The sequence below is a fragment of the Ailuropoda melanoleuca genome, chromosome 8 (genome assembly GCF_002007445.2).
Source record: "Ailuropoda melanoleuca isolate Jingjing chromosome 8, ASM200744v2, whole genome shotgun sequence".
Taxonomy (NCBI): domain Eukaryota; kingdom Metazoa; phylum Chordata; class Mammalia; order Carnivora; family Ursidae; genus Ailuropoda; species Ailuropoda melanoleuca.
The window spans coordinates 79,468,125-79,495,452 of NC_048225.1; the positions used below are offsets into that span (position 1 = coordinate 79,468,125).

Here is a 27,328-nt window from a genome sequence, read left to right on the forward strand (position 1 = left end):
CAGTAGCATTTTTTAAGCATCCTGGCTAGAAAATCTTAATATATATACTGGCAAACTTGGTCTCACCATCAGTTGGCTGTCACATTGACATCAGTATCACTATAAATCCAGTTAGAAATAAAGCCTGACAAAATGGGGAAAAGAATAAATACAAAGCAATCAATTCTAAGTTGATGGAAAGTAAAACACAATATTTTGTCAGCAAAATCTCAGATATTTTTTTATTGGATCAGTAATCTGAAAAAGGCATTTACCCAGTTTTCTGGCATGGTAAAAAACTGACAGGGAGACTTAGCAAGAACTAATGAGTGAACTGGTGGTGAGGAAAAGAAATCAGGAAATAGATGTGTAAACTGTGGGGAAGAGACCCAAACATGGGGTTGAAAGTGACTGCTAAGGGGTGAGTGGCAGGCAGAACTAGGGAAAAATAGAAAGGAAAGGAAGAGGAAGAAGAGGAGTAGACAGAGAAAGACGGGGACTGACAGAAGTGAAGGAGGGAGATAAGGAAGGGTGAAGGAAAGTAGAAATGGCAAGAAAGCGAGAAAGAGAAGGGAGAAGGAGGAGAAGGGAGAAGAAAGAGGAGGGAGGGAAGAGAAACAAAAGGAAGAGAAAGGATTTGAAGGAGAAAAAGAGAGCACTAGAGAGAGATAGAGCATGAACAAGTGTGTACATGCAAAAAGTTTCTGAGATGCCCAACTTCTTTCTATACCCACAGATGGTTCTGTAACAGAAGAATCTAGGTTTTCAGATTCATGTATGAATTTATGAACAAAATCCCATATCCTAGCAAAACTCCTCACTTTATGTCATAAAAATATATTATTTCTTTATAACCAAAAATATTTTTTCAGGGGCACCTGGGTGGCACAGCGGTTAAGCGTCTGCCTTCGGCTCAGGGCGTGATCCCGGTGTTATGGGATCGAGCCCCACGTCAGGCTCCTCCGCTATGAGCCTGCTTCTTCCTCTCCCACTCCCCCTGCTTGTGTTCCCTCTCTCGCTGGCTGTCTCTATCTCTGTTGAATAAATAAATAAAAAAATCTTTAAAAAAATATTTTTTCATTGAACACTGTACAATAACTTATTTGAAAACTAATCCACTAATTAAAGCATTTAGCTGAAACCTAATTTTTGACCAGTAATAGCCATTCATTGACTCTCAACCATCTATACCCACTCTCATCTTGCCCCAGCTAATTAATCAGGTAGATTCAAAGCCTTCTACTTTTCTGCTTAAAAGAATACTGAAAGACTACTGCCTCATAAATTTTTAAAGTCAGTGTCTAAAAATTCTCATCACATAAATATTTGCAAGTTGTCATTTGTACCAAAATTACATACTGACATTTTAAAATATGAATTCACTGTATCTAATGGCATCTAAACACTACAGAGATCTGATGTGCAACATCATCCTTAAAAAAAAAATACCCGAATAAGTTACTTTTTTTTTTTTTTAAAAGATTTTATTCATTTATGTGACAGAGAGACAGCCAGCGAGAGAGGGAACACAGCAGGGGAGAGGGAGAGGAAGAAGCAGGCTCCCAGCCGAGGAGCCCGATGTGGGACTCGATCCCGGAACCCCGGGATCACGCCCTGAGCCGAAGGCAGTCGCTTTAACGACTGCGCTACCCAGGCGCCCCACCGAATAAGTTACTTTTTAATAATGGAAAACTTCTACATAATCTTTTCCTCAAATTTATATTCACGTTCTCCTTGAAAAATAAAATTTATCCACCTGATTCCATGCTGTCTTTTTATACTGTCTTATTCTCTTCTCTGAAAAAAAAATTGGTGTGTATTTATATATAGATATATAAATTTCATTTCCTTTGAACAAGATACTCTAATTGTAATGAAATTCTTTCCATATGAATTATCATTAAAATTAGTGTACACAACTGATAAAAAAATACGAAACATTTTGATAATTATATTATTAAACGAAAGTAGTAATTTGATGAAAATGTGTATCTTCACAAGATGGATGTGGCATCCCCTCTCCTTGTGCCCTCTGTCCCCATTTTTTTCTGGGAACTGTAAATAAATATTATATACTTTTAGGATTCTATTCTTATTGTGCAGCATTAATTCTATTCCTATTGTTCATTTTTTTCTATAGATATAGATATGTTTTCTCAATGTTTTAAATCCCAAGTTTATGATTAAAATCATATAGTAATCTATCATCAAAATAATTATTTTAATGATCTGTCATTTTGATTGGACCATCCTTCAATTTTACTGAGTGCAAAGATTTGGAACCATGTATCTGTTACTTAATACTTAAGAGTAACTGAAGAGTAACAATTCGTGCAAAGTACTAAAATGGTTTTACCAACATCAAATAAAATATACAGGGCCACATCCTTTATGCCAAGAACTTAGAAAACATACGTTTCATAATTCTGAATTTTCCCAATTTTGACAGGAAATATGCTTCACATTATGCAAAACTCCCCTTAAGGTTTACGTCAGCAGCCTGTAAGCAAGTACATTAATATTTCTGTTGGGAGGCTTATGAACAACTACACTAAGTAGGATAGATCTATCTTTATGTATGTACTTTAGATCTGATGTCATCAAACGAGCAATGAATTTCTGGTATTCAAAGCTTTCTGGATTTTCATACTGTAGATACTGGAGTGTGGACCAGTACTGATTATACCTATTATTAACATATTCTCAGAAAGGTTGCAAAAACCCCAAATACTGTATTTTTTTAAAAATTTAGCTAACGAAGTGTTTTGAGTGCACTATTTTATTTTTGCTTTTGTGCTATTTTATATTTTAAATATATTTTTTGTCAAAAACTGACAGTGCAGGTTTAGTTCAACTTATGTGTTAAAAAGATTTATTCTGCCAGATTATCTTTCTGAATTCAAATTAAAGTGTTAATATGCATCCCTATAAATTCTGGTTCTATAACAGATAAATGGATAAATGGGGGCAAAGTTTATTACCAAATGAAATAAGAAGATCCACATTAAACACTTAGTGCTAACAGACTCTATGCTTTGCTTCCACCAATGGGACTTGAGAATAAGGAACAATGCATACTCTTTTTTTTTTTTTTAACAATACTCAGAAGAAATTCTTTAAAGAAAAAACTGCACCACTTCCATTATTTCACTCAACCAATATCTAAGGTAAAAGCACTATAACGTTGTATAAAATATACTTTCTCTAGTGCCATGTTTCACTCTTAATAAAAATATCTACAAGAAAGAATGATAGGAAGTTACTCTAGTAACAAAATTTAGAATCATCCCTTAGTTTGATAATCCTGAGGTTTCTATAGCCTGGAACGATGTACCATATTAAGATTCACGATGATGTGAGATATGCTTTTCTTTTGGAAAAAAGCAAAAAAATCTACTGTAAAAGTTGAAGTCTAAAGGAGAACAGGCATGACACTTCAAGTATCAATGATATAACTGACACATGAAATCCCAGGATCTAAAACTGGATTTAAGTTTCTACACACAGTTGCAATACTTTTAGTGTTCCATCAGGATGTTCTTACTTCAGTTTAAAGACTTTTGCTTTACATTACATGGCAAGCATTATGTGTATCTTTCTATACATGAAGATTTTTTAAAGCATGTGTGTAATGGTACTAGAGTAATTTTATGTAGATTTTTTTCTGTGCTTTCAGAAAAGTGGAAGCCATTGAAGGTGATACAGTTGGCTGTATGTACACTGCTAATCTATATGTAATGATTTTTTATAGACAGAAGATGATTAGTTAGAGCCTTGATAATTATGTAGGGAAATGGCCTTTATTCATTCGATACCATACAATTTCATAGAACACTGTATTATCAGCCACTGCCACCAGAGAACTACTGTATAAGAAACTATTCCAAAATTTAGTAGCACAGAAGCTTCATTTACCCTCAAAGAATGAGGAAGAGCTTAGGGTTGGCTGATTTCAGTAGAGCTTGCTGTGTCTGGAGGTTGAATGATTTGGCTAGGGTAAATAGGTACTGCTCTGAATGTCTTTCTTCCTTCCCCTGGACCAGCAGCTAGCTTGAGCATGTTCTCCTCATGGTGATAGCACAGGGGCAAGAGCAAGAAAGCTCAACTGTGCCAGCAAATTTCAAACTTCTAGTCAATGTCAACTTAACATCACTTGGGCCAAACCAAGTCACCAGTCAAACAGAGTCAAGAGTGGGGTTGTTTCCCACTGTGGGAAAGCACTGTTTTATGGCAAAGCGCATAGATACAGGAAGGGGTGAAGAACTGAGATCATTAATTACATTTTACTATCAATATTAAAATCTAAAATAAATCTTTCAGCATCTTACAATAGCTTAATATTAAGTAAAAGAGACTAAATTGGCTCAGTTGTTAAAATCAGTAGATTCTAAAATGTGGTTTATATACCTTAAGATTAATTCAGAGCCATTAGTAGTTGAAGAAGTGATTCTTAGAATGTTAACAGTTGTAAGCCTTGTATGTATGCATTAGAAGGTAACAAAAAGTTGAGATAACAATCACTAAATGGAAAGAAAGCTGGCTTAGATAGGCTTTCAAGCTCCTGGTTTATATTACTGACATGGCAATCTATATATTCTATCTTAACCTAGGATCACAAGCGGTGGAGGGAGACTGGTCACAATTTAATTAAACCCCTTAAGAAAATATTTTAATCACAGCATCTAATGAATGTCTGTAACTCAGATACTATTGGCTAAATTTTATATTTTCTGCAGTAGCACTTTATAATACACAGCAACTTCTTCCATCTTCATTCTAATTCTCTCAATAAAGACGTAATCTGTAACTTATATGATTCGTCACTCTACTGTGTTCAATATATAAAAAGATATTTAAGCTTGCAAACAGAATGTGAAAATACCAAATAAATGTTTTAATTCAGAAAAATGGTTTCGATTTTCTAACATGGGTTTTTCAGAATATTTAAAGTATTTCATATGATGGATTTTCAATAATCTACAACAGTAAGCCACACATAGAAGTCAATTTTTTAAAACCTCAATGAGGAAAAACACATTTTCTAGAATTCTCATTAAATCACGTATTAGGGTATAAAAACAGTCTTCCCGTATTGAGTAAATATTTGAATAAACAATGAGAGTCTTGCTTTACTCTGGCACTGGACTTATTCTAACCATTTCGTTATACACAACTCATCCTAACTGTAGGTGCTTACAAAAAAAAATAAATGATATAGCTGAACCTGAAACCTTAGTAAACCACTGGGAATGGAAACAACAAAAATTAAATAGTTTTGATGAAGTCTCAATATTTCACAAAGAAAAACTTGAGAGAGGCTACCGTATCTGATCACTTACAACTGCCAAAACATCAGGCAACGTTAAGAAGTTTCCAGAGAAGGGGCGCCTGGGTGGCTCAGTCAGTTGAGCATCTGCCTTCCGCTCAGGTCATGATCCCAGGGTCTTGGATAGAGCCCCACATTGGGCTCCCTGCTTGGCGAGGAGCCTGCATCTCCCTCTCCCTGTGCCCCTCCCCCTGCTTGTGCTCTCTCACTCTGTCAAAATTTTTTTAAAAAAACTAAAAAAAAAAAAAAAAGTTTCCATGAAAATATCTTAAAAGTCACCAAGAGAAAGAAACTGTTTAATGGCATTTTCTATAAATGTCTATATACTAAATTTTTAGCACCTGTTTAAATTAGTTTACATTTTTTCCAACTTATAAAAAAACTCTGACTTGGAAAAATAGCCTGCATACAGAAGAGTCCATACAAAGTATGTGAAGTTTCAGTGTCCACATTACTACAGTAACTACAAATAAATTATTCCTAAACCTTAAAAGCTTGTATGTCACATTTTTTTCTCAATCTGACAGGCAAGCATTATACAGATATAATAATTATTCCCCTTTCTCTTCTTTATGGTTGAATTACATACCTGCGTGGTCAATGAATATATTCCTAAACAGTCTGTTTTGCGGGTTTGTAAGTAGAATTACACCGTACATTCTTCTGTGATTTCCTTTCATTCAACATTTATGCTTATTATTCATCCATATGGATTCATGAAGCTGCAGTTCATTTATTCTCACTGCTGAATGTTTCACAGTATGAATGTACAAACAATGTTATTACAAACATTATTTAAATATGTATTTTTCTAGGGCAGGGATTCTTGAACTTTAGAGTACATTAAGAATCATCTGGAGAGCCTCTTAAAAAGAAAAAAGGTTCCTGGGGTCCACCTTCAGAAATTCTGATTCAGTAGACTTCCCATCAGCTCCTAAGTGATGAGGATGCTGACTGCTGTGCAGACTATAATTTGGGTATCAAGGCTGTAGGGCATAATCATCATTTTCTTATTTATTTGAAAGAGTTCATGAAATCTGAATATCAATACTTTGTCACATATAGGTATTCTAAATATCTTCCCCCAATTAATGACTTCTTAAAAATTATTTTTCAGGTATTATTTGATGAAGAAAAGTTTTTCATTTTATTGTAGACAAACTTATCCATCTTTCATTTATGGTTTATACTTTTGCATCTTTTTTTTCATGTTCAGTTAGCCACTAGAGTACATCAACAGTTTGTGAAGTAGTGTTCATATACTTTTGTATCTTAAAGGCTTTCCTACCACAAGATCATGAAAATATTCCCTCATATTACCTTCTAAATACTTTTGGAGTCTTGCTCTTCACATTTAGGTCATTTGACCAACTGATTTTGTATATTACATGGGGGGGGGAGCTACAATTTCCAAAACAACTGTATGAAAATTCTGTATTTTCCAAACAACCATCATTGCCAGTATCAAATGTTGATACATCCATGAGCCTGTTGCTGGTTCTATTCCACCAGTCTATCAATCCCATGCCAAAATAAAACTGTTTTTATTTACCATTCCTGAACCTTATTTCTGATGTGTTTCCTGTAAGAAGTATATTATTACATTTGAAATATTTTAACTAGTCTGTTAATCCCAGCCTTTTAAACTTGGAGGGAAAAAGCCACTTCCATTTACTATAATTAGATATATTTGAATTTCCATCAGCTTATTTTCTGTTTTTTAATTACTCCAAACATTTTATGCTATTTTCCTCTTTCCTCTCCTGTTCTTCTGGATTAACCAAATACTCTAGTCATTCCCCCCACACCAATAAGTTTGGATTTTGTACTTTGGTTCTATTATTTTATTGGCTTCCTGAGAAATCATATATTTCATACTTCCCAAGTGTTTGAGTGCTTACTCAATATTCGTTTCAAAAACTGAATGATGATTACATCTATTAAATTAGTAACAGCTGAAAAGATGCCTAACATTAAATATCTCTGCATTTAGGGGCACAGAGCTGGCTCCGTTGGAGAAGCATACAACTCTTGGACTTGTGGTTGTTAAGTTCAAGCCCCACATTGAATGTAGAGATTACTTAAAAATAAAATCTACATAAATAAATAAATAAATAAATAAATAACTCTGCATTTAACATAAATACAAAATTTCTTGTAAAGTCTGTTTTTAAAAATACCTTGTAGCTACAGTGCTACTTGCAGGCTGGAAGGCAAGACACATAAATAGATCCACTAGGTGCATAAAGTTGTTTTTAGATTTCAGCATTCCCAAAAGTAAATTGTATGACAAAGTAATACAATACATTCTTTCTTGAATAGTATTGGCTTTATGCATGTCACTTCCATTTAAGTTCACTCAAGTTACTTGGAAACTTGAAAATAAAATGTTCTTAATGTTCATTTCCCCCCTATCATCTATGCAACAGATAATATTCATGAATGCTATGATACTAATCCAAATTTATTAAATAAATATTCAGAAATTTAATTTATTTAAATGTGAAGGAAAAGACATCATTTCGACTGGCAGCTGCTGTATAAGATAAAACACAAGGCAGATTTATAAACCTAGCAAGCCTAAAACGTTTCCCACTACTTATATGTTGATGGGAAAATATAATAGAAGACATCTCGAGCACTTACATATCCACCTTACTCAAGTTTCCCCATGTTAACCTTTAAAAAATGAATTAAATTAGGTTTCATAGCCCCTTAAACTAAACACCAGCTTCTTAAATTGAAAGGAATTAATTCTATTTTGGAGTGGGAGGAATAGAACAGAGATCTAAAAATACTCTGAACTTATGTTTTATATAGCATAGATGTCTATCTTTTAGAATCAAACCTAATTTTTAAAGAAAAAAATATTCTAAATAAAGAAAAATTCTTATTGGCCTCCTCAAGAAATGCTTTATCTATCTATCGGTGGAAAGACACCTGCAAAACTATTAACAATAGTGCCTCTGAAGAGGCAGTGTAATGATGCTTGGTGAATGGAAACCTTGCTTTATATGTTACATATGAAAGCTGAGAATAGGATATAATCTTGTACTGGTTGTACAATCAAATAAACATAATTTTAAATGATTACATCAATTTTTAAAAGTTGAAGATGCATATATAAAATAGCTTCAGATAGCTGTACTCAGAATCAAGAAATCTTTATGGAAGAAGTTTTATAAAAATTCTTTTGAATTGGGGCACCTGGGTGGCTCAGTCAGTTAAGCATCTGACTCTTGATTTTGGCTCAGGTCATGATCTCAGGGCTGTGGGACTGAGCTCTGCATGGGGCTCTACACTCAGTGCAGTCTGCTTTTACTTCTCTCTCTCTCTCTGCTCCTCCCCATGCTTGGTTTTTGTTTTTTTTTTAAGATTTTATTTATTTATGGGGCGCCTGGGTGGCACAGTCGTTAAGCGTCTGCCTTCGGCTCAGGGCGTGATCCCAGCGTTCTGGGATCGAGTCCCACATCGGGCTCCTCTGCTGGGAGCCTGCTTCTTCCTCTCCCACTCCCCCTGCCTGTATTCCCTCTCTCGCTGGCTCTCTCTCTGTCAAATAAATAAATAAAATCTTTAAAAAAAAATAAAAATAAAAAAAATAAAAAATAAAAAATAAAAATTCTTTTGAATTGGGGCACCTGGGTGGCTCAGTCAGTTAAGCATCTGACTCTTGATTTTGGCTCAGGTCATGATCTCAGGGCTGTGGGACTGAGCTCTGCATGGGGCTCTACACTCAGTGCAGTCTGCTTTTACTTCTCTCTCTCTCTCTGCTCCTCCCCATGCTTGGTTTTTGTTTTTTTTTTAAGATTTTATTTATTTATGGGGCGCCTGGGTGGCACAGTCGTTAAGCGTCTGCCTTCAGCTCAGGGCGTGATCCCAGCGTTCTGGGATCGAGCCCCACATCAGGCTCCTCCGCGAAGCCTGCTTCTTCCTCTCCCACTCCCCCTGCTTGTGTTCCCTCTCTCGCTGGCTGTCTCTCTCCGTCAAATTAATAAATAAATAAATCTTAAAAAAAAAAGATTTTATTTATTTATTTATTTGACAGATAGCACAAGTAAGGGGAGCACCAGGCAGAGGGAGAGGGAGAAGCAGGCTCCTTGCTGAGCAGGGAGCCCAATGCGGGGCTCGATCTCAGGACCCCAAAATCATGAACTAAGCCGAAGGCAGACGCTTAACGACTGTGCCACCCAGGCGCCCCCACAGTGCCCTTATAAGGGAGTCAAAATATAATTGGTGGGTAGCTTACTTATTCATTCACTGTCTATTTCTTGTAACTCCAAAAGCAATGTTTAAAAATGTACAGCCCACTCCTAATGTCAAATTCATCATCACAAATTATATTTATTAAGCAATCTCATGAATGTGACTCTGTACTTCTTTCAGTGGTAAAATAAATGACAGTTAAAGAGTGATGTTTTACAGTTTAAAGAGAAATATTTAGACAATAGTACATTCTAAGAAATGCTGCAGTTCTAAATGAAAATGATACAACATAAGTAATTGTTCTCTAAGTAATATAAGTTTTTAGGATAAAATGCATTTTTCAATCAGTGAAAGATACAATTAAAGGCAGTGAATAAAGCAAGGACTACTGGCTTCATTAATGCTTGCTTGGATATTAAACACCTATTTCAAAGCCAGAAAAAGTAAGTCCTTAACTCATATGAAATTGCATTGTGCTGGATAGGGCCAATGACCTCGGAATCCATTCCTACCACCTTATTTAAGCCTATGGAGGATGGAAAGTTAAAAACTATATTGCCCAGATCCTCCTGAAGTTATGCTTCCAGATGTGAATGAGTTTCCAGCACAGGGATGCACTTATGTAGGATCTGAAAGATAGAAACTTGGTGGTCATTCTGCTTTGGGTATTTCTGTTGCAAGCATCACTGTGAAGATGTGGAGGGCTTCTAATGTAATATTCCAATGTCCAGTGTCCAGCTTTGTATCAGTTACAGTACAAGATTTCTGGTGTCTTGATTAAACCAATGGCATAACGTTCTTGAACTCAACATATGTTGATCTCGATTGGATGAGAAAGAAAGAACAGCTCTCTTGGTCTACTGCAACTTATGGTGAGCAAAAAAACACTGTAAGAGGCTCAGCCTACAGATCTCTAGCCCTTCCAACAAGTAAGTTTGGGTAACAATGTTAAGAACACTGGAAATAGGGGCACCTGGGTCTCAGTCATTAAGCGTCTGCCTTCGGCTCAGGGCGTGATCCCAGGGTCCTGGAATTGAGCCCCACATGAGCTCCATGCTCCGCTGGGAGCCTACTTCTTCCTCTTCCACTCCCCCTGCTTGTGTTCCCTCTCTCACTGGCTGTCTCTTTCAGTCAAATAAATAAATAAATAAATCTTAAAAAAAAAAAAAGAATACTGGAAATACATGGTATTCTGTTCTAAAGCACCTCTCATACACACACATCCCTTGAAGAAACTGACAAACATTTAACTAAACCCACCAAAAAGAAAAAACAGAGAAGACACAAAAGACCAGTTAGCAATGAAAGAAGGGACACTACTACTAACACTACAGAAATTTAAAGAACTGTAAGAGAATGTTATAACAACTTTATTACAACAAATTACAAGAATTAAGCATACAAATTCCCAGAAACACCAGTAACTACCAAAACTGATTTCAAGAAGAAATAGAAAATCTGAATAAACTTTTAAGAAGAAATTAACTTAGGTATTTAAAATATTCTCATGAAGTCCAAGTCCAGATGGTTTCACTGATAAACTCCATCAAATACTTAAAAAAGAGGGGCATCCGGGTGGCTCAGTCTGTTAAGCGTCTGCCTTCAGCTTGGGTCATGATCCCAGGGACCTGGGATTGAGCTCCCCATCGGGCTCCCTGCTCAGTGGGTAGTGTGCTTCTCCCTCTCCCTCTGCCCCTTTTCTCACTCATGCACTCTCTCTTGCTCACTCTCAAGTAAATAAATATTTTTTAAAAAAATTTAAAGAAGAAAATAATACCAACCCTTTACAAACTCATTAAATAAATAAATACTTCCCAACTCATTCTATAAGGCCAATAGTACTTTGCTATCAAAGCCAGAAAACATCATAAGAAAGATACAAATACTTCAAAAATACTTAAAACATCAGAACACTCAATCCTGCAATATATAAAAAGGATTTTATACCAATGGAAGGTTGGTTTAACATTCAAAACAACAACAATAACGAACTATCCCATATTATTATAATAAAGGACATAAACTACAAGATTATCTCAATAAACACAAAAAAAGCATTTGATGAAATCTAATACTCATTCATAATAAATACTCTCAGCAAACTAGGAAAAGAATATTTACTCAACCTGATAAAGGGTATCAACAAAAATCTCACAGCTAATATGACACTAATAGTGAAGGACTGAATGCTTTCTCCATAAGGTAGGAAGTCCCTTATGCATTTCCATTCAACATTGTACATGGGCTTTCAGCTCACACAAGTAAGCAAGAAGACATTAACAGAGTAAAGGAAGAAATAAAATTATTTTAACTCATAGATAACTTGATCCTAAATGCAGAAAATCCCACAAAATCAACAATAAAAATAAGAAGAAAAAATAAACAAGACCAGCAAGATAGCAGGACCCAAGATGAATATACAAAAATTAACTGTATTTCTGAACTCTAGCAGCAAACAATTCAAAAATATAATTAAGAAAACAATTCCACTCACAATACATCTCAAAGTAATAAAATACTGTATGTTAACTGGAATTCAAATAAAAACTTGGAAAATAATTTTTTTAATTAAAAAAAGAAAGTAATAAAATAGGAATAAATTAAACAAGACAAGTTCAAGACTTGTATACTAGGAATTCTAAAATAATGCCTAAGTGGTTTAAAAAAACAAATTATAGATCAAATTTATGATTATATATATATATATATATATAAATACCAGCAATAAATATAGCTATTTATCAAAAGAACTCCCCATTATGCTCAAGCAAGGTTTACTCCAGAAACACAAATATAATTCAGTATCAGAAAATGTATATACATAATTCATGTCAACGAATTAAACCATATGAAACTGTGGCTTAAAAAGGCACTTGATGAAATACAGAAGTTGCTCCTAAAAAACAGTAAAATGAATCACTTGAATTTAATAAAGACTACTTTCCAAAAGCAGATATCCTAAGGGGCACCTAAGTAGCTCAGTCAGCTGAGTGTCTGACTTTTGGTTTCAGCTCAGGTTGTGATGTCACGCTCAAGGTCATGGGACCGAGCCTTGCATGGGGCTCTGCACTCGGTGAGGAGTCTGTTGGAGATTCTCTCCCTCTGCCCCTCCTCCCACCAGAGCACACACTCTCTCTTTCTTGCTCTCTCAAATAAATAAATCTTCACCAAAAAAAAAAAAGATACCCTAAAAAGTAAAAGACTGAAGCCCATTCAACTAAATGAAACAGACGAGGAAATAACTATCACTAGTAACATATAACCCTGCCTTGTAAGAAAAGAAAGCAATAAATCATTGGAAAAGAAGGAATACAAACATCGCATTGGCCACTATCAAGTATAAATAACTCAAAGACTCTACTAAAAAACGACTAGATTTTGGGGCGCCTGGGTGGCTCAGTCGTTAAGCGTCTGCCTTCGGCTCAGGGCGTGATCCCGGCATTCTGGGATCGAGCCCCACATCAGGCTCCTCTGCTGGGAGCCTGCTTCTTCCTTTCCCACTCCCCCTGCTGTGTTCCCTCTCTCGCTGGCTCTCTCTCTCTGTCAAATAAATAAATAAAATCTTAAAAAAAAAAAAAACTACTAGATTTAATAAGAAATATTTATAAGGTGCCTAGATACAATACATATACCTAAATATCAAAAATTTTTATTTACCCTTAGCAAACAGTACTTAAAACAAGGAACAGAAAAAACAGAACCAAAAATTATACATAAAAAAAAAATTAACCAGAAAGACCTTGTACCTAAATGAAGTAAACTATAAAATCTCATTGTAAGATACAAAATAATCCCAACAAACAGAAAAATACCCCATGTAACTACACGGGAAGATGTACTATCTTAATAATGCCAGTGGTTCCAAAATTAACAAGTAAATATAATGTAATTCAGAGGAGAATCCCAAAAGAATTTTTCTATAATTGGAAAAATATAAATCTTAAAGCATACATGGAAAAGCAAATGCAAAAATTAAGTAAGAAATACATGAAAATTTAAAATAGTAAGGGCAAACAGCCTGCCAGATAGCAAAGCATTTTTTAAAGTAGGTTTCCCTAGAGGCACCTGGCTGCCTCAGTTGGAAGAGCATGTGACTCTTTATCTCAGGGTTGTGAGTCTGAGCCCCAGGTTGGGTACAGAGATCACTTAAGTAAATAAACTTACAAATTACATTAAATTAAAAAATGAGGGGCGCCTGGGTGGCTCAGTTGTTAAGCGTCTGCCTTCGGCTCAGGTCATGATCCCAGGATCCTGGGATCGAACCCCACATCAGGCTCCCTGCTCGGTGGGAAGCCTGCTTCTCCCTTCCACACTCCCCTTGTTTGTGTTCCCTCTCTCACTGTCTCTCTCTGTCAAATAAATAAACAAAATCTTTAAAGAAAAAAAAAATAAAAAATAAAATAATGTAGGTTTCCCTTTACCAGGAAGGAAAAATTTTGAAGATGTTCATATCTGGTATTTGTACCTATTAAATAGCGATAATAACTTCTACTCATAAATGATGGCCAATGGTTAGTGTGTTTATAAAATATAACGTAACAATAAAATTCAATAAGCTATTTTAATTAAATGCATGATAAAGTATTAATAATGAAAATAAATAAGCAATTATTAAGTACCATATTATAAGAGCTTTACATATAACATTTTCCTTTCATAATCTTCATAAAGCCCCAAAGGGCTATCTCTATTTTAAGGATAAAGAACTTCGGGAGATAAGTTAATCAACTTGCCTAGTGAGTGACAGAAAAGGGATTTAATAAGGAAGTAGGAGGTTCAAATGGAAAAGAATACCACTTGATCATGAAAAAAAAAAATTCTGTACCCTAACAGAGAATTCTACCTACAGATACATGTTAGACCACACCCGACTAGAACTAATTATGAAATTATGTCAGTATATAAGTGAATAAATAAGTCGAAATAAGGAAAGGGTATAATAACAAATAAGATTTAAATTATGCTTTTCCTTTTTTAAGGGCGATTCTGCGTTCGTTATATGGTGCTAAACTTATCTTTAAAAAAACTGAGATTACTAATAAAAAAAGAATCAAAGAGATTACCTAATGCAGAAGTTAAATTACAGGTGTTTACTCTTCTAGTTAATATTTAGAGGAGTGGACAGATATGGAAGACAAAGGACTAGGGCAACCATATGATTTATCTTCTAACCCACAACACTTGAGAATGAAAGAAGGCACTAATAGTAATTATGACAGTATAAGTAAAAACCACAACTGGCAAAGGCAGACATTTGGTCACCCTAGTTAAGAAAAATATGTTAGCAAAAAATTCTTTACTATGATAACAGCTAACGTGTTTTTGAGAACTTTTATGTTACTACATATTCCATGATGCAAGATTTTATGTCTTATTCACTTCCCCTATATATATAATTTACATATCTATAAATTAAATTATTGAAGGAATGAATAGATTTCCTTCATAAAAAAATGGATTCCTATGTCTATATAATATAGCTTAATCATTTAAAAGTCATTATGACCTAAAGTTTATGAATAAGCATTAGTTCATGCATGCAAAGACTTAGAGGAACAACAAAAATAATCAACAAACCATCTCTATGTGTTAAAGATGGTGACAGAATACTGAAATTAAGGCGTAGCAATAAATGAGTAATGATGGCACACTGCATACTTCTAAACTAGAGTCTAATAACAAAAACAAATCTAAGCCTACAAGGCAAGTTATTCGTTTTAAACTAAGGTCTCTTATCCTAGCCACGATACTCAACCAATGTCAAAAGAAGACAAAGCTGCTTTAATTTCTTACCTGCACAGCCGAAAGCCAAATGGTATCTAGAAGAGGGGCTGAATTTAACACAGCACACATTAGCCTTCGCCTCAATGCTTGCCACTGAGTTGTCTAGGTTGGTAGACCATAGCTTCACTAAGAGTAAAGGACAATAAAAATGAAAAGAATTAAACAATACATTAGCAAATACTTCTGTAACCCAGAGTGTTTGCTTATTGCTACAGTTGCCTTTTCATACTAATTCAAAGCATTTTAGTTTACTAGGACCAAAACCCTTTAAACTGAATGACTGAGTAATAGAACAATGTATTGAAACCAAGAGAGCATAGTTTCAAAGTCAGAAAACAACAGAATAAAAATGTGTTAAGAGGTAAGATGATCCCATAACTAAAGCATAAAAAAGAGGGGTAAAAAAAATAATAAAAGCAATACAGAGATCCATGTGTATTTGTTTCAGTATTCTTTAAATGGTGTTGGGGGCATGGTGCACCTGGCTGGCTCACTAGGTACAGCACGTGACTCTTGGTCTCAGAGAGGTGAGTTCAAGCCCGACATTGGGCATGGAGCCTACTTAAAAAAAAATGGTGTCATTTTTCTCAAGTGTCATGGGTTGGAAGATGAATCACATAGTCATCCCACTCCTACACACACATACACACACATACACACACACACACACACACACACACACACACACACTTTCATATTTATTATATATATCAGAATACAAATGTCATTTTTAAAGTACCTGGAAGTAGTTCTTATTTTATTTTTCAATTAAGAATTTTATGATTTTAAAATTTTATGTAGGAACTCAGTTATATGACTTAAATGTGTCTAAAGTAATGTTACAGAATTGTTTAGCTAAACTTTAAATGTTTTGATACTTAGTCTATTTCAATGGTACATACTGAGATTTGTAAAGATTAAAGAAAAACTGACTGATCAGAGCAGGTCAGATCTGAGAGGAGAAACAGAAAAGTGAGCTGTTGTCTTGTAAGGTACCAGAGCAACGATCATATCATACATCAAAAATGTCTTCATAGACAATAGAATACACATATCAAACAGACTTTTAAGATATTGGTTATACTCCTGGTTACACATTACAATTAATAATGAACATTAGAACAAAAATCTTCCTACCCATCTTTTCAGTGGGCGCCAATGTCCTGTCCCCCAATGTCCTGTCCTAGACAATACCCAGTTGGGGTCCAGGCATTGGTGTCTGTTTAAAAGCTTTTTGGGTGATTCCAATGTGCATTTGGGGTTGAAAATCAGTATTAAGATGAAGGCATAGTAAAATTTTAGAATCTTTTTAGGAATACTAATATGGTGATCTGTAAATGGGAGTTTAAAAAAAAGTCAAAATCGTTCCAACCATCACTTCTATAAAATGGTATTTCTTAAGAATAGAGATCTTCTCTCTGTGAATGGGATAATTAATCTTTTACAAGTGGAATTCCACAGAGAGTTTCTTTAAATATGTGGACCCTGAATAAAAGTTAACCATTAAAAAAGTTACTTAAAACCTAATCAATCTATTAGCCTAAGAGAAAAATAAGACACTCAATATTAAAATAAAAGAATAAGGAGTTTTAAATAGCACTATTTGTTTTGTTTCATGTTATTTTCTAATAGGAATCACATGCTATTCCAATCAATATAAAATTGTCCCACCAATTAAGATACACAATCTGAGATGAAAGGTCTAGTTATAATTAAAAGTCTACATGTCAAATACAGCATTTATAGATTAGAATATCAAGTGGTAGAACTGTACTCTCCAAAAGTAGCAAGCCAAAGTTAATCCACAACAAATATTTATGGACCACCTACTAACCCCATAACCCCACTACTAATCACTAAGAACCTTTATAAACAAGGTTTATACATCAGTATTTCATAACAGTTAAATATAAGTAAGCATAGGAATGAATTAGAACAAAATGACAGTTAAATTAGAAGGTCTTTTTTTAATTTCATGGTAATTTTCTCAATGAAGTAATCACGAACATTTTAAAAATAAGTCACAATGGTAAGCATCATTGATTACAAATTTCAATATAAAAAATTATTATAGACTAGAATTCAATATAACTGCCTGAGCTTTAATGATAACTAGGGTTTAAAATAAAGAGATAATATATATAGCATAATAAGGAAAATACATAAAGAATACACTTTAAGAATACACTTTATTAAGTTATTGACTATTAGACAAAATAATATTGAGTTAAACTGCATTCCCCAAAAAGCTATGCTGTATTCCTAACCCAAGGTACATTTGAGTGTTACCTAATTTGTAAATAAGGTCTTTGCAGATGTAGTCAAGTTAAGATGAAGTCATACTGGATAAGGATGAACTTTAAATCCAAAGAATGGTGACTTTATAAGAGGGAGGTTTGGATAAAGAGGAGCAAAGTAAAAAAGGCCATGTATTGAGAAAGGCAGAAATCAGATGCAATTACAAGTCAAGAAATGCCCAGGACTGGTACTAGCCACCAGAAGCTGGGAAGGCAGCAAGAAAGGATCTTCCCTAGAACCTTCAGAGGGAGCATGGCCTTACCAACACTTTGATTCTAGGCTTCAAGCCTCCAGTATGGTGAGAGAATAAATTTCTGTTGTGGAAGCCAGCCAGTTTGTGATAATGCTGCTATGGGAGCCCCAGGAAACTACCAGAACAGCTTTGATGAAATAAAATGTAAATCAACCCAATATTCCTAAGATGGCATCATAGATTAAAAGGTAAAATAATAAAGTGTAGAAGAAATAAACAAAAAGTTTGGAAGAAAACGTCTAAAATATAAATGAGATGGTCCTGAAAATAAGGAGACAGTATATAAATCAATAATAATACACCTACTGTTACTTTCTCCTTAAAAGAATGACAGTAAAAATTTCATTAAAAATCAATAAATGCATAATTTCAACATTTAATGTGAAAACTACCTTCTGTAAGAAAAAGTAAAAATGAATTTAAACTAAAATATGATCCTCAAAGTGAGGAGCTAATTAAGGAATTAAACACACTGCATTTATTTATATATAGTCTCCTGTGAACTTCAGTAAAAAAATCAAAATAGTGACTGCTAGGAAAACCATGTTGCACTGTAAGAAGCTAAAAATAAAGACAAAACTTGTTCTGAATACTACCTAGCTGGCTTTAGAAAATGAACTTGTTACTTAAAACTACATGTTTTATTACAACTTTGATTAAAGTTAATAACCAAAGTTTTTCTTTTTTTTGAAGTATCATTTGAATCTTAAGTCCCATTAAAAAATACTAAATTTGGGAGGCACTTGGGTGGATAAGTCGGTTAACGTCTGCCTTTGGCTCGGGTCAGGATCCCAGGATCCTGGGATGGAGTCCCATGTTGGGCTCCCTGCTCTGCAGGGAGTCTGCTTCTCTCTCTGCCTCTGCCCCTCCCTCCTGTTCATGCTCTCTCTCTCTCTCTCTCTCTCCCCCCACCTCTCAAATAAATAAATAAAATATTTTTTGAAAATATGAAAGATTAAGCACAAAGACAACATTGATTTACCAAACATAAGTTTTTCTTTTAAAACTTGATCAAATAGAGAAAACAGACCTTGTTGTATTAGTTAGCTATTGTTGCACAGCAAATTGCCCCAAAACTTAGAAACTTAAAACAACAAAATTTACTGTCACACAGTTTCTGAAGGTCAGGAATCTCTGAGCACCTTCACTGGGTAGCCTTGGCTCAGTCTCAAGGCCCAGAGAGGTCACCATTCAGCTGAGCTAGAGAATCCACTGCAAGCTCACTCAACGTGGCTTTTGCCTTGAGGATAGAGTTCCCCACCATTTGAGCTTTTTTTTTTTTTTAAGATCATATTTATTTATTTGAGAGAGAGAGACAGAGAGAGCACAAGCAGGGAGAGGTGCAAGGAGAGGGAGAAGCAGACTCCCTGATGAGCAGGGAACCCAACATGGGGCTCAATCCCAGGACTCTGGGATCATGACCTAAGCCTAAGGCAAACACTTAACCAACTGAGCCACCAGGTGCCCCATCAATTGCACTTATGACAATACTGCTAGCTTCTCCACACTGAACCAAATACTAAAGAAAGAATGATGAAGACAGAGGCTACAGTCTTACATAAACTTAACTTTGGAAGTGACGTACCTTCATGTCTGTAGTATTTTACCAATCACACAGACTGGAGCAATGCAGAGGAAAGTATGGGAATACTAGGAGACAGATCACTGGGGCCATCTGGGAGGCTGTCTAACATAAGCCTTTTAATTTCACTTGGATATAGGAGATATTACACTTAGTAAAGTTGTGACTTATAGGAACGCTAACTGACTAAAGTTATAAATTAGAGGAAAGATAACTGCTATCCTAATGCTATTTATTATGCTGCAATTCATTTTTTAGTCCTTTGATAAAAAAAAGTATTTCATTCAGGATGCATTAACTAAAATTAATTTTTTAGGGGCGCCTGGGTGGCACAGCGGTTGGGCGTCTGCCTTCGGCTCAGGGCGTGATCCCGGCGTTATGGGTTCGAGCCCCACATCAGGCTCCTCCGCTATGAGCCTGCTTCTTCCTCTCCCACTCCCCCTGCTTGTGCCCTTTCTCGCTGGCTGTCTCTATCTCTGTCGAATAAATAAATAAAATCTTTAAAAAAAAATAAAATAAAATTAATTTTTTAAACTTGTCAAAATTTCAAATTTATCACTCTGACATTAATGTATACAGCTATGAAAATTTGGAATGAATAAGAACCTCTAACTACTGCTGTTCTAAAACCTAAATATTCCTCAAATTCATATTTGGGGATAAAAAACATTTAAAGAATGTGATTATTCTAATTCAAAAGCAAGGTTATTTATTACAAATGATTCTTAGTTTATGTATTTGAAAAAGAAAATATATTTTTCGGAAAGAACTTATAAATTAGTTCATAAAATTCTTTCCTGATTAACTTGAGACACAGCAATACTATATCTATTAGCCTGCCATAATCACGTTTAACACCCAACTATGTACATATATATTTGAATGTAAACTATTTTTTAAATACACAGCATTAAATAAGAATAAATAAATAACAGCGGCAATACAAAAAATGTCATTTATAAGGACTTAGTATTATGGATTGAAAAAATAGTATCCACCAATAACTTAAAAATTTCATAAATACAAAACATATAAAATGTTAAAAATATAAAACATATAAAATGCTAAATATATCTGTCAAATATATTAAAGCAATTTAAAACATTCACAATGGCAGTATTTTATAAGCAATATTTTTTAAGTAAAAATCACCAAACACTCAAAGAGTGATAAATACATTTACATAACACTAAAAATTTTAAGATGCGCTTAAGTGCATTTGGGACTTTTAGTACCAACCAAGACAAAGTAAGCCCACTATAGCCAATCTCCCTCACTATGAGTTTACTCTGAGAACAATATCAAAAACAAAAGCAAAAAGCACATGTCTGAGGAATCTGAAAAGTAAGGAAAAGTAGTCATTATGGGAAGGATATTCAAAACTTAAAAAAAGTAACCAATGCAGTGGTTGGTTTTTCTTTTCTCCCTCTTTTTTTTTTCCATGGCAAGCCAAAATCAGCACCTCAATAAGCAAAAACTGAGGAAAATCCCTGTGTTTCTGACCATAAGACTGGTAAGAGGCATTCCTGCAAGCCAGAGGGTTGAGGGTCAGTTTTTTTTCGTTTGTTTTATTCTTCTTCTCTCTCAACTCTACCCCTGCGTGGGCTTCCATCACAGAGCTACAGCAGTATGGAAGCTAATATTCCTACAGAAACTCGAACTCTGTGGTCATAAAAAGGAGTAACTCATCTGTAGAGAAGCCATTTCCCAACAGAACCTCAGTCAAAAAAGGAGACAAAGAATATGGGAGAAACCTGGAAAAGAAAGCACTGGAGAAGGAGATCCCATATTCTGTGTATGAACAGCCCTAAGTCTTTTAGTCACTTATGAGCTCTGTATATGTAAGATGGACTGAGCTCTGTATATGTAAGATGGACAGAAAGGAGCATCATAAAGGCTTTGTGCACTGAACTACAATTGAAAAGACGACTCAATTTCCAGATTAACTCCTGACTTGCATATGCATGAGACAAACCAATATAGCACAGCAAAAGCTCTGAAAACCACCCTCACAATGGAACTATCACTCACACAGAAAGCAAGATAGATCATACAGTCTGCCATCTAACCTACCGATCAAATGCCTGAAAAACAAAACAAAACAAAACAAAAAACATTCTCCAAAAAATCTAAACAGGACCCAAAGTCTTACAAAATATTCATAATGCCTAAAAAACAACACAGCAATTACTAAACACACAAAAAATCCAGGAAAACATGAAAATTTTTCAAATGACGATACCATCAACAAAAGTCAATCCTAAAATCTAGAAGTTGGGATTATGAAACAGATTTTAAAAGCAACTAATGTAACTGTGCTCCATGGGGTAAAGGTAAACACATTTAAAATTAATAGAGAGACAGAAATACTCAGTAGAAATATAGGAACCATAAAATAAGAATCAAATGAAATTTTAGAAAAAAATACAGTAATTTACATAAAAGATTCACTGGTCTCAATCAATATCAAAATGGAAATAAACAGATAAAGGAGCTGGTGATCTAAAAGAACAACAGAAATCATGTAAAGAAAGGATATTAAAACAAAACAAAACAAAAAACACAGAGACTCAGGGGACTGTAAGACAAAATGAAAAGCCTAACACTCACGTAATTAGAATCTCAGAGGAGAGGAAAAAGAGATTACTGCTTTGATGACTATCTAACAAAGTAGATTCAGAAAAAAGAATATTAATAGGGATAAAGAATAACATTACATATTGATAAAAGGGTCAATTCATGAAGACAACAATTAAATGTTTGAGAGCCTAACAATACAGCTTCGAAAAACCATAACAAACAAAAAAAGAGGCAAAACATCCACTCCTGGCTGAAAGGAGAAATAAAATCAGATTTCAGCACTCCTGAACAAAGAGACAAGACAAACAAACAAAAACACCAAAGATATAGAAAACCAAAAAGATACTATCAATAAGTTTGATCTAATTGACACTTACAGAATACTCCACTGGAGAACACACATTCTTTTCAATACCTTGGAATATTTACCAAGGCAGATCATATTTTGGACCATACAAATCATAACAAATATGAAAGAATTAAAGTCATATAAAATATGTTCTCCAACTAGAATTAAGCTATAAATCAATAACCAAAAGATTTCTGAAAATTTTAAGCAAACTGAACAAGAGAATCACAAGAGAAATTACACGCACTTTTAAAAGTGAATGAACAAACAGATATATTATATGAGAATTTGAGGGGTCAGCTGAAGTGGTGCTTAAAGGGAAATGTATACCTGGAAATACTTTTTTTAGGAAAGTAAGAGGCTCAAATCAATGACATCAACTTCAACCTTAACAAAACAGAAAAAAAGGAAATCACAACCAAAGAAAAAATTAACAGTTAATGTGGAAAAAAAAGTTAAAGAACAAACATCAATGAAACTACAAATAGAAAAACAATAAATTCATTAATTAAATTTTTTAAAAAATCAAGTTAGACATTTGAAAAAGATCATTAAAACTGATAAACTTAATGCCACACTGACCTAAATACATAAATAATAGATAAATGAGAGAGAGGACACAAAAATACCAATTCCAGAAAGATAGACTACCAAAGCTCACTCAAGAATTAATAGATGAATTGAACAGTACTAACTCTACTAAAGAAATTAAATTCTTATTCACAGGTTAAAAGGTACACCATAGAGAATACAGTCAATGGTACTGTAATAGCATTGTATGGTGACAGTAGCTACCCTTGTGGTGAGAAGAATATAACATAGAGAGTTGGTGAATCACTATGCTGTACACCTGTCAACTACTCTTCAATTAAAAAAACAAAATAAATTCTTAATTAAAACCTACACACAAAGAAAACTCCAGGCTCAGAAAGCTTCAGTCACAAATTATACCAAAAATTTATGAACAAAACAATTCTAAACAATCATTTCCATCTATACCCCCCAAAACAAGACAAATCATTTTATGAGGCCAGCATTATCCTGATATGAAAGCCACAAAAAGACATTACAAGAACAGAAAAATAAAAGGCAATACTCCTCATGAATACAGATGCAAAAAACCCTTTAAAAATACATGAGCAAATCAAACATAGCCATACAGAAAAGAGGTAACACATCATGACCGAGATGGGGTTTTGTCCCAGGAATATATGGCTACTTCAAGACATGAAAATGGATCATTATAGGTCATGATAGTAACAAACAAAAAATAATAATAATCATTTCTATAGATATGGAAAAATCATGATAAAATTCAACATCCATTCATTATATTCTTGGCAAACAAGAAATAAGAGAATTTCCTTAACCTGACAAAAGCATGTCCAATAAAGTCTAAATCTAATAATATCATATTAATGACCAAAGACTACAAGCATTCCCCATAAGATCAGGACAAGGCAAGGATGTTTGCTGTCACCACTCCTAGAAACCATCATTCTGTAAATTCTTGCAAGTACAATAAAGCAAGGAAAAAAAGAAGGAGAAGAAAGAAAGGCACACACATTGGAAACAAGGAAGTATTAGCGGCTCTAGTGGGACAATCTGATTAGGTGGAGGCCAGTGACGCAGGCAGTGAAAGAATTCATCCAAGGCAGAACAAGAAAGACAGAAGTTTATTAAATACACTGCAAGGAAGCAGTGGGCAGGATAGCAAAGGAGAAACTGTCTGCCATGAGGCAGTGGGGGTGGGGGGCTGCATTGGGGGGGGGTGAGGAGGTATGGGAACATACGGAATTTTCCTTTTTTGGTAACTGTGCCTGGTTGTAAGAAGCCCACTGGTCAGCAAGGGCTTATGGTTATTTTGAGGTGGGTTGCCTAATGAGTCTGTCTGCATTCAACCTGGTGGTCACTGTGGGCCCTGTTAACCTTATTCAAGGTTCCATTGCTCAAGCCTGTTGCTTAAAAGCGACCTCTACAGCTCTGTCTGCTGACAAGACTGGCCCAAGGAATACCCAAACATAATCTCTTAAACCTAAAGAGGGACTTCAGCAAATTTGTTGAAACACAATTTATATTTAAAAATCAGTTGTTTGGCGGGTGCCCAGTTAGTTAAGCATCCAACTCTTGATTTTGGCTCAGGTCATTAGTTCAGGCTCATGAGAGCAGGGGGAGTAGGAGGAGTGGGAGGGGGAAAAGCAGGCAGGCTTCCTGCTGAGCAGGGAGCCCGATGCAGGGCTCGATCCCAAGACCCTGGGATCTTGACCAGAGCCGAAGGCAGACACCTAACGACTGAGCCACCGAGGCCCCCCAATAAATAAAATCTTAAAAACAAAACAAACAAACAAAAAACATGTTCATGGAATAGAAATCTCAATGTATTAAGGTATCAATTTCCCCCCAAATGATCTACAGATTCAATACTATCTTAATCAAAATCTCAGCAGGCTTTTCCGTAAGTACTGGCAACCTGATTCTAGAACGTATATGGAAGAGCACAGAAGTCAAGAGCTAAAATCATTTTCAAGAACGTAGATGGAAGACTCATACTACTAGACTTCAAGAATTACTATAAAGCAGGGGCGCCTGGGTGGCACAGCAGTTAAGCATCTGCCTTCGGCTCAGGGCGTGATCCCGGCGTTGTGGGATCGAGCCCCACATCAGGCTCCTCCGCTATGAGCCTGCTTCTTCCTCTCCCACTCCCCCTGCTTGTGTTCCCTTTCTCGCTGGCTGTCTCTATCTCTGTCGAATAAATAAATAAAAATCTTTAAAAAAAAAAAAAAGAATTACTGTAAAGCTATAAATCAAGACAATAGTTACAGGAAAAGAAGAAAAATACCTAGGTTAATGTAGAATCTAAAAAGTACACACTCCTCAATCAGGGATGGACAGAACCAGCAGGGAGAAATCAGTAAGGACATAGTTGAATTGAGAACACCATCAATCAAATGAATATAAATGATACCTACAGACTACTTTATCTAACTAGAACATATATTCTTCTCAAATTCACATGAGATATTCACCAAGACAGACCACATTCTAGGCTATAAACACACCTCAACAAATTTAAAACAGGAGAAATTAAATAATGTATCTCTTAGACTACAAATGAATTAAACTAGAAATCAGTAACAGAAAGCTAGAAAATTCCAAAATGCCTAGAGGTTAAACAACACACTTCTAAATAATACATAAGTCAAATAAGAAATCTCAAAAACAAGTTTTAGTATTTTGAGATAAATGAAAATTAAAATAAAACTTAACAAAACTTGTGGGATACAATACTTAAAGTGACTTTTATAACATTAAATGCATATGTTAGCAAAGAGAAAAGATCTACAATCAATAACTCAAGCTTTCAATTTAGGAAACTAGAAAACAAAGAGCAAATTAAATCCATAGTAATCAGAAGAAAAGAAATGATAAAATAAAATCCACCTAAAATTCATATGGGATCTTAGTAGAGCCTAAATAGCCAAAACAAACTTGGAAAAAAAAAAAAGAAAAAAGATGGAGGATTCACATTTCCTGAATTCAAAACAAAGCTACAAAACAGTAAAATAGTGGCAATAAAAAAAACAGACCAACCAAGAGAAAGACTCTAGAAACAAACCCTTGAAGGTATAATCAAATTATTCTTGACAAGGGTGCCAAGACCTTTTAATGAGGAAAGGACAATCTTTTTAACAAGTGGTGCTGGGAAAAATGGATATTCACATGTAAAAGAATGAAGTCAGAACCTTACTTTACACCATATAAAAAAGTTAACTCAAAATGGATCAAGGACACGTAAGAGCTAAAACTATAAAACTCTTAGAAGAAAACAAAGGGCAAAAATCTTCATTACACTGAATCCAATGTAACAAATGACTCCTTGGATAGGACACCAAAGGCATAGGCAACAACAGAAAATTAGACAATTTGGACTTCAGCAATATGAAAAAATTTTGTGCATCAAAGCACACTATCAATAAATCACATATCTGATTAAGGGAATTAACATCCAGAGAATATCCATAGAACTCCTACAATTCAACAACAGCAGCCAAAAAAACAAACAAACAAAAACCTAATTAAAAAATGGGCATAGGACTTGAATAATCATTTCTCCAACGAAGACATACAAATGACCAATAAACACATGAAAAGATACTCAACATCACTATCATTAGGGAAATGCAAAGCAAAACCACAATAAGATACCATTTCACATCATTAAAGTTATTAGTAGGAAGGAAGGAAGGAAGGAAGGAAGGAAGGAAGGAAGGAAGGAAGGAAGGAAGGAAATAACAGATGTTGATGAAGAGATGGAGAAACTGAAATAGTTAGGCACTGCTGGTGGAAATGTAAAATGGTACAGCCACTATGGAAAACAGAACGATGGTTCCTCAAAAAATTAAACATGTAAGTACCATATGATCCAGCAATTCCACTTCTGAGTATATACCCAGAACTAAAACCAAGACATAAAAAAAATATTTTGTCACTCAGTTCATAGTGGCATTTTTCACGAGAGCCCAAAAGGTAGAAATAACCCTAATGTCTGTCCATTGATGAATGAATGAATGAACAAAATGTGATACATTCATACAACAGATTATAATTTAGCCTTGTAAAAGAAATCCTGACACACGCAACAACATGGATGAACCTTGAAGACTTCACGCTAAATGAAATAAGCCAGTCACAAACAGACAAATACTGTAAGATTCCGCTCATATGAGGTAGCTATGAGTAATAAGTTTCATAGAAAGTAGAAACATGACTGCAAAGGGCTGGCAAAGGGGAAATGGGGAGTTATGTTTAATGGGTACAATTTCAGTTTGGTAATATGAAAAAAGTTCTACGGACTGATGGTAGTGAAGATTGTAATGTGAAGGTACTTAATGCTACAGAACATTACACTCAAAATGGTTAGAACGGTTAATTTTATGTCATGTGTATTTTAATACAATTTAACATGAATAAATA

At 34.8% G+C, this 27,328-nt stretch overlaps 1 protein-coding gene across 3 annotated transcripts in view; it reads right to left on the reverse strand.

Annotated features, from left to right (window-relative positions):
- The window catches only part of COP1 (COP1 E3 ubiquitin ligase), a 236,812-nt gene that overhangs the window by 68,465 nt on the left and 141,019 nt on the right, over positions 1-27,328 (reverse strand). For all 3 annotated transcript variants that reach the window (XM_034666759.1, XM_011226884.3, XM_019801271.2), the window contains one exon: positions 15,302-15,418. In XM_034666759.1, the coding sequence (XP_034522650.1) occupies positions 15,302-15,418 (117 nt within the window). The remainder of the gene's footprint in view (positions 1-15,301; positions 15,419-27,328) is intronic.